Below are 18,065 nucleotides of genomic sequence, written 5' to 3'. Positions count from 1 at the left end.
ACACTCCCTGCCTAATACATAGCTTTGTGTAAAGTTTGCTTGCTCTTGGCTCCTGAATTCACATCATTTGTAATTTTAAACCCTATAAAATGAATTATCTCCTTCTGTACTTAATCTTATTTACCTACATTACGTTCAATGTGAACTATCATAATGGTTGAATCAGGTGGACACAGACAGATTTCGAGGAGAAAAGGGCCAGGGAAAGGCATTCCAGGGAGGTAGCCAAAGAAAAGAGGAGGAATCTTATGTCTTTATACAGCTCTCAGTATTGTTCTGAGATTTAGGAAAATCTCTAAAAATAAGTATGATGTGTTTTTTTCGTATTACGAGATAATTTAAAGTTGAGAGTAACCTAGAAATTAATTTTTGTTTGCTTAAACTACCTAATTCTTGACAATTCAATCATATTAAATCTGTTGTTCAAATTTTGTGTTTAAAATTTATTGTTCAAATAGTCATTGTACAACCAAGAGTTGTTCACATCTCACTTCTATATGAAATTTAATGTTACCTAATTCCTATCGTTTCCTTCTCCTCATTAACTATTTAGGAAGAAATCTCCCATATTTCCAGTGATTGTGATGAAATGCCCCTAGGGAAAATGTGTTGTTATCAAATATGGTTGAACTTTAATATTACCAGCAATAAATGACAGAAAGAAAATACGGATGTCCTTCTGGAAAAGATCTTGGAAATTTTTGCTGATCAAAAAGCTGCAATAGCTCCATCTCCATTTGTGTGACTGAAAATGTTCTCCAAATCCCTAGAGGATTATGGGCTACTCGCTGAAGTCTCGGTAACTAACTCACATGAATACATTTCAGAGGAAATGGCACTGAGTTTTTTTCTCTGTTTTGTTTTGTGTTTCACACTTCAGGGACCTGACAACTGTACAAAGTGCTCCCATTTTAAGGATGGCCCGAACTGTGTAGAAAAATGTCCAGATGGCTTACAGGGGGCCAACAGTTTCATTTTCAAGTATGCTGATCCTGATCGAGAGTGTCACCCGTGCCACCCAAACTGCACACAAGGGTAAGCATCCTTACTAGTCAAGCCCTTAGTCTTGGGTATATTGCTAATCAAAGGTATATTCATGTACCTTTATCCCTGACACAGTCTGCAAAATATATAATGTTCTCATCTAAAATTCTATTTATCTTTATATTTAATGCATTGATTTTAAGAGAAATCTTTTTAAATGAATAGTTTAAGGAATCAAATTTGTACCCTTTGAAACATTTCATTTAATATTTAACTATATTTTATTGACACCTTCATGAAGCTGGTATTCTTTGTATGGAGTGTAAAAAATTTTTCAAATTTACTGGAGATTAAAGTTATCAGAAAAGACAAGACAGTAATCATACTTTGGGGATGTGTGCTTAATAAATCTTTAACAGACGTTTTCTGTTTGTTTCTTTGTTGTTAAAACCAGCTTAAAGTAAGGTTATCTCTCTTTTGATAAATACTGTCTTGGATTGCTCTTTCAACAAAATATAAGCAAAAGTAGTAGTGGCAGAAAAATAAAAGGAACCTGGCGATATGTATTTTAATAAAATTATAAGTGCTTTTTGTGAAAGTAGCTTTATTGCACATTAACCTGTAACAGAATTTCTTTGTTCAATGTCGGAGAATACAAAGATGAGCACACATCTTTCTATTTCAAAAGGATGCCTTGTAAAGTGAATAAAAATTAGATTTATCTTAAATATTGTTAACAGTTGAATAACAAAGACATGTTACAGAAAGAAGAAAGCACTGAACTCTAAAGGAAATAATATAATGTCATTCATCTAACAAACCCCAATAACTATTTCTTAAAAAGACAACAAATCTATATTAGTAAGATCTTTTCTTTTTCTTCTTTTTCTTCCCTTCAGAAGGTGAATAATTTTAGAATCGAGAGCAGTTTCATATACTCTACCCTCCTTCTGTCCATAAAACCTCTTTATTGTGAGTCCACATGCATGTGCACACACCCATACAAATACATACACTTGTTGAGAATCATCTCGGATACTTTATATCTAGCAGGAAAGTATGAGATTCCTTAAAGAAATTTTCTGCCAGATGAAGGGCTAGCTGTTAGGGCATATTGAAGAAGTTAAGCATGCAACATTATTTTCTGCCAAAAGGACATCCATTTGCAGATGCTGCTATAACTTGCTGCAGGTCAAGAAATCAGTTTAAGTCGCTCTGTGAAGTGGCAGATCCTCAAAAGGTAAAGTAATATTCTGCCATTCAAATTTAAATTCAGCTTCGAAGAGCTAACACCAACTTATTGGTTTACACATAAGTACATAGGTTGTGGGTACTGAAATAGTCACATAGACACTGTGCTTCAAGGAAACTAGAAGGAATAAACTGCTCCCCTTGAGAGTTTTTAGCAACTCGGGTTAAGAGTATTTCATGAAGAAACTACTGGTACCGCTGGAGCAGAAGAGTCAGCAACAGAAAGAAAAAACTTTGCCTGCTAAAATAATCATCCACAAGAGGGTTTTATTGTTTTGCAGCTAAAATTAAACCAGTAAATTATTCAATATAATGTTGATGTCAACAGCTGTTGCCATTCAAAATGAGGCCTTTTGCTGTTTTTGCAAATCTAATTACAATGGAGCCATTAGGGAAATGAAAGTGAGATCACAGAGCCATAGTCTGGATGTGTGGCTGGTGTGTCTTCCTCTCAGCCCTTTTAAATCATGATTATATAATAAAAGAAAACATATATTGTAGGGGGAAGTAGTTTTAGGGACAATGAAGAGATCAATTTACCACAGCAACGAAAGTTGGATGTCAGCCAAAAGGGAGTGTGAAGGTGTAATAGGAAACATGACCAGATCATTTGAGAACTTCAAGTAAATAGAAAGGTGTTTTTAAATTCACTGCTAGAGAATGATGGTGAGACAGAATTTAAATATTGTACTCACTGACATTTTCCAAGGTAATTGGAGTCTGTAATGATTGACTTAGTCCTGAAGGATTTTTCTTTTTATTTTTATTGATCTTACTGCTGTCCTTTTTCTAATAGTCTTCATCTCATCCAGATGCATTCACTTCATGAAAGTTCCATGGTCCCAGCCTCACAACAGAATTTAGAATTCCCAGCTCCCCTAAATTTTCTTCTGTACACTATTGCTTTGCAGCACTGTGCTTTGAGATCTTTTACTGAAGCTGTGGGGTGCTCGGTACAGCCAGTACCTTCTTTTCACATTGAGTGTGTAGTGATAGAATCTTTCCCAAGAAAGATCACAGGGGCAGTGGGGATGATGGGACAAGACTATTCTTATTGCTAAACACATGTAATTACTAGCCTGTTAGTAAGTGTGAGCTCACCAGGCCAGCTCCATTTTGGAAAACAGCTTTTCTTTTATATGGCAATATTATGTCAGCTAGATAATTCAGGAACCAAGTTAATGGAAATAGTCTTTCAAATCACATTTTTTAAAAGAAAGAATGTTCTTACTTTGAATACTGTTTAATGATTTTCTGAAAATAAAATTATCTGAGCAATACCTTAAAAGCACTTTTACTACTCTAAAAGTACATTAAATATATTGGCTCTAATAAGTTCTTTAGGTACTTTTAAAAATAGGTTATCCATTTAGCACCTATCAGGAGATTCTCACTAATATTCCTAGAGGGGAAAAAAATATATCTTTTTGTCTTGACTAAAGGGTTTTTATTTTAGCAGCCTTTTCTCATTGAACACCTACTGGTCATCAGATATAGTGATAGCTAAATTTAAAAATGGACAAGACACAGCTCTTGACCACTAGGAAGTCGTAGTGCAGTAAATTTTTATTCTTACAATTTATATCCTTCCATTAAGAATCCTTGTCCATATTGCGAAATGATTAGCAAGAATTTAAAACTTAGGAATGATGTTCATACTTGAAATCAGCGAGATAGAAATTTTTAAAGAGGACATGTAAACTAAATTTAATATGTAATTAAATGGCCATAAGGGCTGGGATTATGGTTTCCTCACTAATGCCACTTGAGTCCATGATAAATGTCAATTTAATTTTGGTTTTTAGACATGAACTAGGGTGTTTATGTTTAATAAGGCGTCCTTTAAAAATGTTATTCAGTGTTCTTGTTAACATTAGAATCATGATTTCATTTTATTAAATTTCCTCGATACTATAATCTTTTTTTTTTAATCGGTTTTCTTTATTTTTTTAAATTTACATAGTAAAAGAATTTCATTGATGGAGAGAAGGAAAGATAGGCTTCTTGTAGAATTATTATCTATACTCTTTTAATTGAAATTGTTAAATGTTCCTCTATTTTCAAAATTTGGAGATTTTGTCAAAATACCTCAATTGTCTTAGTTATATCGAAACGTCAAGGTGCTAGCTTATGTTAAACAGCTCAGTATTTGAAATCACAAGTGCTAGCTTATGTTAAACAGCTCAGTATTTGAAATTCTTTCTTGTTGACATAGTTTCTCCTTCTAATCTGTCAATTTTCTACTTTGGAACACTAATTTTGTTAAAAGTTGTATTATTCCATATCCTTATTCAGTCTGTTATTTGGGATCTTGAGTCTTCGAAAGATTGTTTCCATTATTCTGTCATCTTGTTGAATCAATATAAATTGTATGTGCTCATTAGTTGCTTATATAAATAAAGTACAAAAAGTTGAAATAGATTTACATCTTTAATTACACATTGACCTGTGTTTAGAAAGGATGATGCCCCTTCAGTCATACCCTCATTCTTCTTTGTCTTCCATTTTTTTTCTTTTATCCCCAGCTTATGTTTAAATCTCAAATATCCTACAAAATCCTCTCAACAAACTTTCTTGACCATGCATCCTGCCCCCTCTGTCTTGCCTTTTATTTTTCCCTTGCCTCTGTTTTCTTATTTCCATTTTTTTCCTCAATTCGCAGCAACCTAAAGTCTAGTGACCTCAACACTGACAACTAAAATACTCTTAGTAGTTCTTATTTTCTGACTTTTCTTTACATTTGACACTGATGATCACCCCATTTCCTGAAGTTCTCTTCTGATTGAGCTTCAGTGATTACTGTAATTAATGATTGCATTCAATTATATTTCAACATGCTTCTGACATATGAGCTCATCTCATGTCATTTCTTGGGTTTCAGTTTCAGTCTCTGCTTTTCTCTTTTATAGATTTTCCTTCAGCCATCTTAACACTTACGTGATTTAAACTTTCTCTTGTATGCTATTTCAAAACTGGTTATTATATTTGTAGCTTCTTCCCCACCCCTAAACTCCACCCTCCAGCCACAAACTCATCTTTCCAACTGCTGAGGAGCATTTTTTACTGGATTGTAAAACAACCACCCTAAACTCTGGATACACGAAATTGAAATTACCACCCTCTTCTGCCCCAGGACACACACAAAGAGAGATGTTCCTCCTCTTTCATTCTCTCATGAATGGTTCCACTATTTTCAAAGTTAACAATATGAGTCATTCTTAACTCTTCTGATCCTTCCACTTCCATCATCAAATTAGCCATAACTTTTTTTTTTTCCCTATAACTTCCAAGGTGTTATTTGAGTCTGTCCCTTTGCCTCTATCCTAAGTACCATTTTCCTAGTTTAGTCTTTCATTATCTCTTGCATGGATTAAAACAGTCTCTGTGCTGAAGAAGTCTGCTTGGCCCCTAGCTGACCAGGGGAAAATGATCTGTGTAAAACACAAAGCCAGCAATTTCACTACCTCTTTAAAACCCTCTAGTGGTTTTCCATTGTTTGTCCGTAAGCAAATACTTTTCAGATTCTAGCTCCTATCTCATGCTCTAGGTTATTTTCTCTGTCTCTATTGCTTCATGTGTCTCCTTCATTAAATTGTGAGCTCATTGAGAATGGGCAAATATCTAATTCAACTTTTTCTCCCTCCAGCTCTTAAAATAGTAGGAACACTTAGTAGGTGTGCAACAGTTTTCTTTTTTAATAAATGAATGAAGCTCTTTCATTATTTACACTTCTCCTCAAGCTTATTTTCACTTTCAAATATTTTTCTTTCAAAGGTTATTAAAAGCACAGATTACAAACTAACCATAGCTTCCAGATTCTCACTTGGAAATAAGTAGACTATTAATTTTACAAAATGACAATACTGATTTAAAACTATGTGCTCTAGTTATTTATTTACTTATTTTTAAGACTCTATACATAGTATATTTCCCATATATCTGTAATTAAAATTTTCTAGAATTCTCAAAACCAATCCCCGAAACAAAAACAAACCAATTTTCCACCTATTCTGAATGTTATAACAGATACTTTTGAAGCAGGGAAATAATGACTTTATTATTATGCATAGTTTTATTAGTTCATTAATGTTTAGACTTATCTAAAGACATAATGGACAGTTGGATACTTTTTATTTGTGACAATTTTTTTCTTTATTGTATAGTGATTTCAACTTCAGCTTATTTACCATTTTAGAAATTTAAGTTTGGAAAAAAATTCTTTTTATTACCAGCAGAATTAGATAGTTCTGTAAATCATAGCTGTATGATGAATCTCGATAATACACTGGAACTGTATGTCTTTGATGAGAGAAAAGAGAAAGAAAAATAATTCAAGTACATTAGAGAATGGAAGAAATAATATTTCTAGAATACTTCAAAATGAAATTCTAGGGACTATACATCAGAATTTTTGTGTGCTTATACAATTTCACTTAAATGTTAATCTCAGTAGAGTTTTTTGTTACCCGGGTCTCAATTTAACCATTTCCTTGAAGAGGATTTATTTATTTATTATTGTTTGAATTAAATGTTATGGTAGTTTAAAAACCGGTTTTTATTTCCTTGTTATGGCACTGCTCTTTTAAAAGAGAATGTCAAGATAAACTACAGTATGGTGAAACCAGTTAATTTGCTTTTTAAATCAAGTCATGTTTAAAGATAAGTATGTTTTAAAGAGAGTCACAACCAAGAAATGGAATAATGAGATTATGTAAAGTTTCCATGAGAATAGCATTAAAGCATGTTAACTCACTTTCTGCCAAAATCAATCTTTAACGAGTATTAAGCATCAGGTTATTATATTCTAGCAAATATCTCATGTTTCCTTTTTTATTGATTTTGGTTTTTTACTTAAACTTAAGGGCATTTAGAAGAAACCATATACATAAAACCAAGTACAGCCATTGAAATACCAAGTTATTCATCAAGATATGAAATCATGAATTGATGCAAATGAATTGAAAGTATTAGAAATGAACTATATGTGTGTGGAAGTTATCCACAGAAACTGAGTAAATGTTCCTTTTCTGTAGACTTGTTTCTTTGAATTCTACTTGGGTGGTATTTGCAGTTCATTTCTGTGTATCCATCCAGTGATAATCTCAGTGCCTTTAAATTCATGGCGTTCCAAAATTGTCTAATAACTATAATTAAGAATTTGACACAATTGGTATTCATCTTATTGATTTTTTTTAATGACTAATTTTTTTCTTTGTATTTTTTAAATTTGGATATTCTGCAGGTGCATAGGCTCAAGTATTGAAGACTGCATCGGCCTGATGGATAGGTACTTGGTGTGCTTGCTTCCCATGTTCTTCCTCGAGGCTCCATGTGTGAGCACTGGTGCATGTGTGTGCATGTCACTGTGAATGGAGAATGATGTTTTCTGTTCTGTAATTGCCTGCAGGTGTAGCGGTCCCACTAGTCATGACTGCATTTACTACCCTTGGACGGGCCATTCCACTTTACCACAACATGCTAGGTAACATCTACCATGTTTCCATTTTGTCACTCAAATTCTTTCCCAGTTATCGTGGATGAAAAGTACTAACCAGTTGGGTGAAATTTATAATATGTTAAATTAAGGAAATTATGAAGAGGCATATAACACTTTTCAAGCCACATTTCCTATTTCTTCCTTTATCAATTATGATTTTAGAATCCAAATTAGTAATAACATTATTTTTTTATTTTGTACAATTTAAACAAAGTTAAATAATTTTGAATTATTAATCTAGAACTTTAATAGAGTATTTTCATTTTTAGTTCTGTAGATGATTGCAAAAAGAAATATTTTTAAGAGGAATTTGCAAATGTTGATGTATTTTTGTAAGATGTTTGTTATCTAATTTGTTTCAATTTCTGATTTTATATCATTTTAACTGGTTGGTGTATATGCTCTAGGTATCAGAATCACCACAGACTAAAGGAAAATATAGAAAATATTTTTTGCAGGTCAAAGTACACATTGGAATTGAAAAACAAGATATTTCACTCATGTTCATACAAAAACCTATGCATGAATGTTTGTAGTGGCTTTATTCAAAAATCACCATAAAACTGTAAACTACTCAAATATTCTTCACCTGAGGTATATCCATACATATAACACTCCTCAGAAATAGAAAGGAAGAAACTGTTGACACACAAAACATGGATGGATCTCAAATACACTATACTAAATGAAAGAAGCTATACTTAAAAGAATGCATACTGTAGGGTTGCATTTATATGGCATTATGGAAAAGACAAAATTGTAGGGACAGAAAATTGATTAGTGTTGCCAAAGGCTGGGGAGTGAGAGATGAGATTGACTACAGAAGAACATTAGGATATTTGGAAGTATAATGAAACTGTTCTGTATCTTAATAGTGATGGTTACACAAATGTATGTGCTTTTCAAAAATTGTAGTTCAGTACATTTAAAAGAGTGAATTTTACTGAATATAAATTAAACCTCAATAAATTTGACTTTTAAAGCTTATATTTAGGAAAATAGTAACTTTACAATGATACATAGAAATATCGATAGCTTTCTTTGTGAAACAATTGTATCTTTTGGAAGAGAGAAAGTAGTGCAAAATTATTATTAGCAAGAAGAGATGTTGGATGAAGTATTGCCTTTTAATGTGAACCATTGTATTAAAATATAGCATATATAGTGTAAAAGTACACAAAATATAACTGTAAAGCTCAGTGAATTTCTCCAAGTGAAAAATTTGTGTAATCATCAGTCAGATCAAGAAGAAACAGAATAGTACCAGAAAGAGAACCCCCTGGTACCCCCCCCCATTTCAAGTGTAGCCACTGTCCTGAACGCTAGTACCAAAGGTCAGTTTCCCTGTTTTTGCACTTCATACAAATTATATAAATTGAATAATTGTATGTACGCTTTGCATCTGGCTTCTTTTGCTAAATATTGTATTTCTGAGATTCATCGATGTCATTAAATTTAGTCATAATTTTTAGATTTATATGGTGTTTTGCCTTTAATTTTTTAAAAGATAATCAAATAAGTGATATATCTTAATAATGTTGTTTTTTAATGAAGCAAATAGAGACATTAAATTCTAAAAAGAAAGAATGTTGTAGAGTTAAATGACTTATACAATAGTGGTACTTTGGCACTTGGGCTAGACAGTACAGTTGTTTAGAGAAAGGCCAAAATTATGGAAAAAAGTCAACGAGAGAGAAGGGATGAGAGAGAGAGAGAGAGAGAGAGAGAGAGAGATGGGAGGAGACTCCACCCCCTATGCCCAGGCCCAAAGTGAAGTTTTAGAAGCCAAGGTTTGTTTTAAATTCTTCCTATATTCATGAAATAACTTTTCCTCCTTGAGATTTTGATCAAGTCACTGTACTATCACTTTGAAGGGTGTTTTTACATTTATTTCAATGATTTTTTTTTTTAATTATCCCAGCCAACTAGTGAAAGGCAATATAATGGGGTGGTTAAGAGTGATGTCTTTGGAATCAGATTTTCTGAATTCAAAACCAGGCTCTGCCATTTTTTAGATGTATAACCTTGGGTGAGTTCCTTAAATGATCTGAGCCTCACTTTTTTTCATGTATAAAATAGGAGTATTAATATAGTTTATAAATTGGCTGTGAAGATTGAATGAGTCCATGGAACAGTGCCTGGCTCAGATAAATCATTCAATATGTTATTTATTATTTCTCTGTATATCAAGGATTTTCAACATTAGAGACGGGGAAAACACCTCCCAGGTGGAGGAGGGAAGTGCTTTAAAGTCACCCAGGGAGCTTTCATGTGTACCTCTACTCCTTCTGATGGGTCCTTTGAAGGAAGGGAGGACATTTCTTTCTTCACCTTAAGATTCAATGCCATAATGAGGGCCACTGATATGATGGCAGCAGGTTGCAGACAGAGACATATACAGAGAGAGAAAAGGTTAAAACCATACTGATAGATTGTGGTTTTCAATGACATAATTGAGGTCATATAACGTAAAATCATGGTGTATTGTCAACATATGAAGCATACAAACCTGTAGATACTTTTTATAAGAGTTTATCTGAGCCAAACTGATGACTTGCCAGGAAGCAAGACAAGACCTCAAATGCTATGGAAAATGATGGTTTTGCAGTTTATTTTATATACTTGGAAGGCAGGAAGGAACAAAAGGAAGATTAGATGAAGGTGGGAGAAAGCAAATACAGGGTAGTTAACAAGATTATGTATTCTCTTGAGGGTGGTTAAGCCTCTGAGGGGTCTAAAAAAGATTTATTCTGGCCTTTCAAAGCTGAGTTAACCAGGATGCACAAGACCAATCGGCAGGACTTACTTAAGGTAAAGATAAACCTTTCATAGGCCTAAGCCATGACTACCCATCATGACTGCCCAGTTAGGAGTTTATGATCAGATCACCCTGTGATGTTACTTTTGATCAAATTCATTACAGATCCCCTTTTCCTTCCACACTATCTTATTATAGATTTAGTATTCTCAACATTTAAATGAAAGCAATTTGTGAATTTTAATCCTGTTACTTGCCTGGGTTCCCAGGCCATTCCCTACAGCCTCAGGTTAATGTCAAAGTTAATGTACTTAATTCAGATTAGCTTTGTCCTAAATAGGTAACCATGTACATTTCAATCCATCAATCTTATAAAAAAATTACCTGTAGATCTTTGTACAGGTGAAAAGCAGGAGTTTGTGAATGTGAAAGCCTGGGTTCAAATATTGGCTCTACCATGTTTTTTATCTGTAAAATGAGATGATAATGGTGGGGTTTTTTGTTTGTTTGTTTTATGGGAATTCTTGAGATTGATGTGAAGGTTAAATTAGATAATGCACAAGAACTATTAACTAGTAGATATACACTGTTGGTAGTTAAGTCTCTAGTTGAAATATTGGTAAAATAATCTTTTGGAAAAAATCTCATGAGGTTGTTTTCTATTATGTTATATATCAGTATGATGTTAATCCAACAGTTTAGTGACTACAGAATTGACATGTCAAAATTTCTCAAGTTTTAAGCATTTAGATTTTGTCTGACACTTCTAAATACAGTGATTTCAAAGATTTGATACTGGATATCTAGTTGTTCCTTTTAGAAATCTGTGGATATCTTTAATACCTGTTTCAAACTCAAATTTAAAGAAATGTGACTCTGTTCTTCAATTGTACTGACTTGTCAGAGGATATTTTTAAAGCAGTTTAGAATTTACATGAAAGATTTAGCTTGGACACTTTGTTGATGACCATGGAGATTTTTGACACAAATTGAATGATGAAAAGTCAAAGTAACAAGTATCTTCTTTTTCAAGTTTTTAATATTGCAGTAAATGTTTACCTCTCTGAAATGGGGTGGGTATACATTTGATTGAAAGCAAAGGACTAATCGAGTAATATTTCAGGTCATTTACCTTTGTTTTTTGTCATTTACCTTTTTTTTAATTCTATGATAGTTTTTTTTAAGCTTTTGTCTTAATTGATTAAAGATGAATCTTACATATTAGAAGGACAAAAAACATGATAGAAAATAATTGTTTTAAGTTTCAGTTTTAACTGGGAGGTTATCCAAATGCCTGGTTTTCTTTTTAGTCAGAAAATTACATTGAGCATGTCAATGTGACCATTTTGAAATATTTAGAGTTCACACTCCTTACTGCCCCATTATGCTGTATTCTGTTTCTTAAGCCAGCAGGAAAGAAGATTGAAGTTTTAAATGAAAACAGGTGAAATGTTTCCAATCTTGATAGACTTTTATTTTCTATGCAATGTTATTCTTTCCCAAGCCTGAAATTTGTGAATTGTTTTTCCACACTCCATTTACCTTACAGGCTGCTGCTGGAATTTCTTCCAGGAAGATTGGATAGGATAGGATAGATTTTTTTTTTACACCTGTAGTCTTCCAGAATATACTACTTATAATGAAAACAATACTTGATATTTTGGAACTTCTCTATTATTTCCTTATCTGAATTCAATGTCTTAAAAATAGTATTTGCCTTTGATGTTCTTACTTTTTCATCAAGAATCTTATGAACAAATATGTTCAGCAAGTTTTTTAATCCTTTTTTGTATGCTATTTATTTTAGTTTGCACATATGCTATTTTCGTATATATTCTGATAGAGCAAAGTATTAGATTATATTCAATTTTAATTTCCTTGTCAAATATATATGCAAAGCTTTTTATAATTTTAATCTCTTATTTCATTAGGGTCTAAATTTGTTAATCTCAACAACAAAAAAGTCTCTATTGGCAAAAATTTATTTTTGTTAGGTAATCCAAAATGTAAACTAATATTTGTTTTTGAGTTTGTGACAGAAATTATGGACACACTAGATATAGTTTTAAGCATTTTCATCTGGCTATTTGCTCCAATTCAATTATTCTAGATTCTTCACAAAATGAAACAGGTAATTGAATTCAATTTAACTCTCTAAATCTCATATAGGCGAGTATTTGAAACATTTCATATTCCTGTTGCATTTTAATGCCTTCATCACACTTTTACTTTATGGTACAGTGGTTATTACCTATGAGGTCACATAACAGTTTATCTTTAGTAGTGTGGCCCACGTGTGATATATGGGAGAGATGATGTGATATTCCTGGCACCACTTTCACAAATGGCACAATCTTTTTTATTTCTTTGTTTTGCCCCCAAGGAACTAGTTCATAACTTATGTCCAAATCAAATGGTCAAAATCGCCCATGGATGGTTACCTCAGATGAGTGGCAGTTGTGTTATGATTTCTAAGTCCAATAAATAAAATACACAGGCTTTTTATTATGTCCATCCTCAGCCTACCACATTCTCTATATTAAATTGACTTTTGAATTAGAGTTTGAAGAGGTGAAGGAGAATGAGTTTCTTCTTTTCCAGCTGTTAGTGACCCTCACTTCCCAGAAATCATAAAATACAAAAATTATCGAAGAATTATAAAGCAAGAGCAAAATAGCTCAGTTGTTAATTACTGTTCATACAGTTCAAGTAGTTGCTTTAAACAAAAGTGTTTAATGTCACAAAGTTGTATGAGTAGCCTTTAAAATTAAATTAAAATTCCCACACATTGTTACCAAAGCTTTTAGAGACTTTAGAAACATTAATATAATGTTCAGACTCACTGGCTATAAAAATTAGACCAGCAGAAGTCATACTTACAGTTGAAAGTCAAAAAATATTTTTTTAAGAGCATTGACTTTGGGACTGTAATAGAAAATCTAAAGATAGCATTATTGAACTGGGAAGGTGTTGATTATGCTAGTTAAGGGTTAGAGTAAAAATTCAGTGGGTTGAGTGAACCAGTATGAATACTTTTTCCTTCTCTCCAATGAGCATCTTTCCATAGTATAGAAATTATAGTGTTTTCCAATTATTAATTTCTGAATTGGAAAAATGTCAGGATTGCTTACAGTCTATTATCTCGAAATATCTTAGGCTTCATTGAAAGTCATTACTAACAATCCAATGTCTTTTATTAAAAATGAAAGTCAAAAAGTGAGAGATACCTCTGAAGCCTTGGCTTTTTTCTTTACACAGATATTTATAGTTTTAAAAGTACTTGGCATGTGCTATCCCAAGATTTGACCTCTAACATTTATTTTAGAGGTATAAGAATATCAATAGTATTTACTCAGGATTTTTAATTAGGATTTTAGTAGATTAGAAATATTAAATTATAATTCATAACATTTCATTGCTAACAAATATCTTTCAACTAAGAGCCATCTAAATTTCAACTGACTAAAAAATATAAATCCTTTGCAAACATTTCTATAGATAGTACATATAGAGATGCTTTGACAAGGTGCAAAGGAAGTGAAAAAATAGCAGATATGGCAAAATGAACAAGATGATTCTTAATAAAGAGAAATTACCTTGTGCTTTCCAAAGGACAAAGAATTAAATAAGTTGAACAAGTTATATATGTATGTAAAAAAAAAAAAATGGCATCTTACTTAGCACCCTACTAAAATATGGTATAAAAGTTATCAGTAAATTATTGAGAGTCCTAATGTAATTGCTTCTCAACTAGTCAGCACTCAAATACTACTGATTGAATCCCTTGGAATTAATATACAATAAAACAATGAGAGTTACCACATATAGTATATATATTTGATATTATATCTACTCCTGGTGTTCAATCCTTAAAAGCACGCTTTGTGTGTGAAATGATTTCAATGTTTTATAGAAAAAAGGCAGAATAATTATTAAAAAGGTGAATGTATTAAACTTCTTCAGTTTGAAGATATTAGTGATTTAGCATCAAATCTATCATAGTTTGCCCCTAAAACCTATTTTGAAATTCAAAATATCATAGATGTGATTATATGTTTGATAACTAAAATGGTAAGGATTAACAGAAATGAAAACAACAAACTTTGCGATTAGGTAAAGTGAAAGAATTGCTCAATTGCTGTATAAGTTTTCCATTACTGGGTAATAAATTACCATAAATTTAGCAGCTTAAAAACAAACACTTCTAAGTAAAAGTACAGGTATTGCATGGCTGAGTTCTTTCTGTAGTATCTCACCAGTTTGAAATCAAAGTGCTATCTTGGCTATATTTTCATTTGGAGCTTGGAGTCCTCTTCCAAGTTCATTCACTTTGTTGGTAGAATCCAGGACCTTGCAGTTGTAGGACTGTGGCTCTCATTTTATTCCTTATTCTTTGCCATGTGCATTTCTTGCCATGAAGCCTGTTTTATCTTGAAAGACAGCAACAGTAAATCAAATTCTTTTCATTCTTTGAATTTCTTAGTTTTTAATTCTCTGACATGTAGAAGAAGATTTAAATTCTCATGCGATTTGATCAAGCTTACCCAATTGTCCTCCTATCTTAAGGTCAATGATTTGGAACTTTAATAACATCTTCAACATTCTTTCACAGCGGCACCTAGGTTAGTGCTTGAACGAATAACTAGGAGATAGCGTGTGTATACATCAGGGCCTGGAATCTTGGAGAACATCTTCAAATTCTGCATAACACATCTATCATTGGTGATTTAAGCATAGCCTCACAGGAAGAGCTCTTAACTATTCTTACACTCGGGAATCCACATGATAGAAATGTAGACTTAGAATCAATCAGACATATTAGAGCTCAGATCTTTGCCTTGCCACATACTAGCTAAGTGTTTTTCTTTGTAAATTGCTTAATTACCTTGAACCTATGTCCTCATTTCTAAAATAGTAATAGTGATAACTATCGTTATATGCTTATTATGAATATTAACTATGATAATGCAGTACACCTGAATTTATTTTTAAGAATGGTGAAGCAAGCTCCTAGCTAAATCTGAGAAGATTTTGAAAAAAAGCAACTCTGTTCTGGGAGAGAAATAAGAACCAGTATTTAGGCTTTCCCATTTTTCCTTTCTTTTTGGTGCATAGAACAATTTAGTTATCCAGGAGCTAGAATCTTGGGGGCCATCTTTGAATTCTACCTACCACATCCTACTATAATGATTTAAGCATATAATATTTCCAACGATATCGTTTTAATTTTTTCTCTTCCTGCAAGGAAGGAGTTTAATTACTTTCTGTTTCTCTTGCAACTTTGCCATATAATGACACTTTAAATATCAGAGAAGTTTGTCTTACTATCTTTAAATAATTTATTTCTTGTTTGCCTCAGAAAGAACCAGAAGTAAGCAATAAGGTAGAAGAACTAAAACCAGAATTCCTTTTTCATTTATATGCTATAAGGTAGGTGTTAATATACACACTGGTTTCAGGTGTTCAATACTCCATTTCTTAGCAGTAACTCATAGATATAATTAGGATCAAACTGTCTGAATGTTAACACCAAATTTATGACTTTTCCATTTATTTATCACATTAGTGAGTCTTCTTCAAGAGTTCTCTATACCTGCTCTGTCCAATATAATAACCACTAGCCACATGTGGTCATTGAGCACTTTAAAAGTGGCTAAAACAGGTTGAGATGTGCTGTAATTGTAAAAGGTACACTGAATTTTGGGGATAGAATATAAAAAAGAGAATGTAAAACATCTCAAACTGTTCCTGTATGGATTACATATTGAAATGGTAATAATTTTGGATATATTAGATTAAGTAAAACTTTATTTTAATGAATTTTATCTTTTTAAAATATATCTACTAGAATATTTTAAATAATACACTTTTTTGCATTATGTATCTGTTGGGTAGCACTGCTCTAGAGTGGTCATCATGATCCTTTGAATACTCTTACCAATGAAAACCTTTTAATCACACACTCATCTATGCAGTTATATAAATAGAATATATGATAGATAATTAAAAGGATGAAGTAAACAGAAATTGTAATACTTTTACTTTTGCCTCCTCACTTTAGAGATTACAGATTTTGGCTTTAGAATGTGATATCTGGACAGAGAGGTAGTAAGTCTTTTTCCTATGAATGACATTTTGGTAACCATTTTACATACTACAAGAATAGTGGAATAAATGATTTTGCATATTCATAGAAGGGTGTTTATCATCTCAATAGGTTACAGATGGGACGATTAGACAGATGCAAGGAAAAACATCTGTTTGCCTGAACTCATTGCATATACCTGTATATTTATATATGCACACAGGTCTTATAAATTTCTACCAGAGAGGACTAAAATATCATAATTTGGGTCTGCATTCAGAATTTCTGGTATTTTCTACTCTTTAAATTAAAAGTTACTCAATGATTTGGAATTGTACTGTGCAGACTCTCTTAAAATGTGTTTTGTAGCCAATATTTTTATTTTTATTTATATATATTCAGAAGTGAGTCTAAAATATTCCCCAATATTATTTAGGCATACATTGTGTTGGACCCTAAGTATCTTTTTTTTTTCCTCATATTTTCTATTTAACTAAAGGAATGTAATTAACTGGGGCCCCCTTCTGTTATGTGGTTACATAAAGTGATGTGTAGATATTAACTCAAATTGCTCTCTTCATGCTTTTTTCTTATTACCTCAGCACATTTCCTAACTAATCATTCTTTCATAAACATACAATTATTTTTCCATACTATGTGTGTAGGCAGGAGCTAATTAACAGAGAGCACTTTGATTTACCAACAAAATCCCTTACAGTGATTTCATTCTCTGCTACCATCCACCTTCAAATCCAAAGTGATATAATTTCATTGTAATTTCACAGTAACTCAGTACTAAAGAATGAATAAAGAAAGAGAAATACACCTCTAATAAACTCTGAATGTTTGTAGCCATTGCGGTTTTTATGGCGTTCTGTTCCTCTGCCCAGAGTAAAGCATTCCATATGCCTGAGTCATTTATAGAATAATTATTGTTACTTTTAGTAGAGTACAAACCAAACAACAATAACAAAAACCTCTTTCCATAAAAAAGTTTACTCGTTAAGGCAAAAAAAACCCAAAAAAACACACCTTTTTTTTTTTTTTAAAGCACAAAGCATACTCTACTTTTAAAGCTACTTTTTTTTTCTTAGACCTCTTGATCCCACATCCTACAGTTAAAATCCCAGAGTGGATAGCTAAATCATTTTATGCACGAAGAAATAAAGGACCAATGGGAAAACTTAAATACCGGTTATTATTTCTTTCTGAGAATAGTGTTGTTTTTTTCAAAAATCTCAGATTTAGCTGTGAGCTTGTTTTCACCATTTTTTACTATGTTTCTATCAGGTGGGCTACATGATCACATTTGATTTTCATGATAAACATATAAAAGCAGTTGTCACCACTACCATTTTACAAATATGGACACAGGTTCAGAGTAAGTAAGCGATTTACTTAAAATGGTAAAAAAAAAAAAAAGAAAAGAAAAGAAAATAGCCAAAAATCATTTAGTTAGTACATGGCAGAGCAAAGATCTGAGTTCAAGT

At 32.3% G+C, this 18,065-nt stretch overlaps 1 protein-coding gene across 4 annotated transcripts in view; it reads left to right on the top strand.

The window, feature by feature from the left end:
- LOC120587606 (receptor tyrosine-protein kinase erbB-4) overlaps positions 1-18,065 on the top strand; it is a 767,195-nt gene that overhangs the window by 722,987 nt on the left and 26,143 nt on the right. For 2 of the 4 annotated variants that reach the window (XM_039844676.1, XM_039844679.1), the window contains exons 15-17: positions 881-1,035; positions 7,478-7,522; positions 7,643-7,717. In XM_039844676.1, coding sequence (XP_039700610.1) covers positions 881-1,035; positions 7,478-7,522; positions 7,643-7,717 — 275 coding nt within the window. The remainder of the gene's footprint in view (positions 1-880; positions 1,036-7,477; positions 7,523-7,642; positions 7,718-18,065) is intronic. The other 2 variants (XM_039844677.1, XM_039844678.1) reach the window with 2 other exon arrangements.

The sequence above is a fragment of the Pteropus medius genome, unplaced genomic scaffold (assembly GCF_902729225.1).
Source record: "Pteropus medius unplaced genomic scaffold, Ma_sr-lr_union100, whole genome shotgun sequence".
In the NCBI taxonomy this organism is placed as follows: domain Eukaryota; kingdom Metazoa; phylum Chordata; class Mammalia; order Chiroptera; family Pteropodidae; genus Pteropus; species Pteropus medius.
The sequence above is the reverse complement of the archived record's forward strand: the minus strand, read 5'-3'. Positions and strand labels throughout refer to the sequence as shown.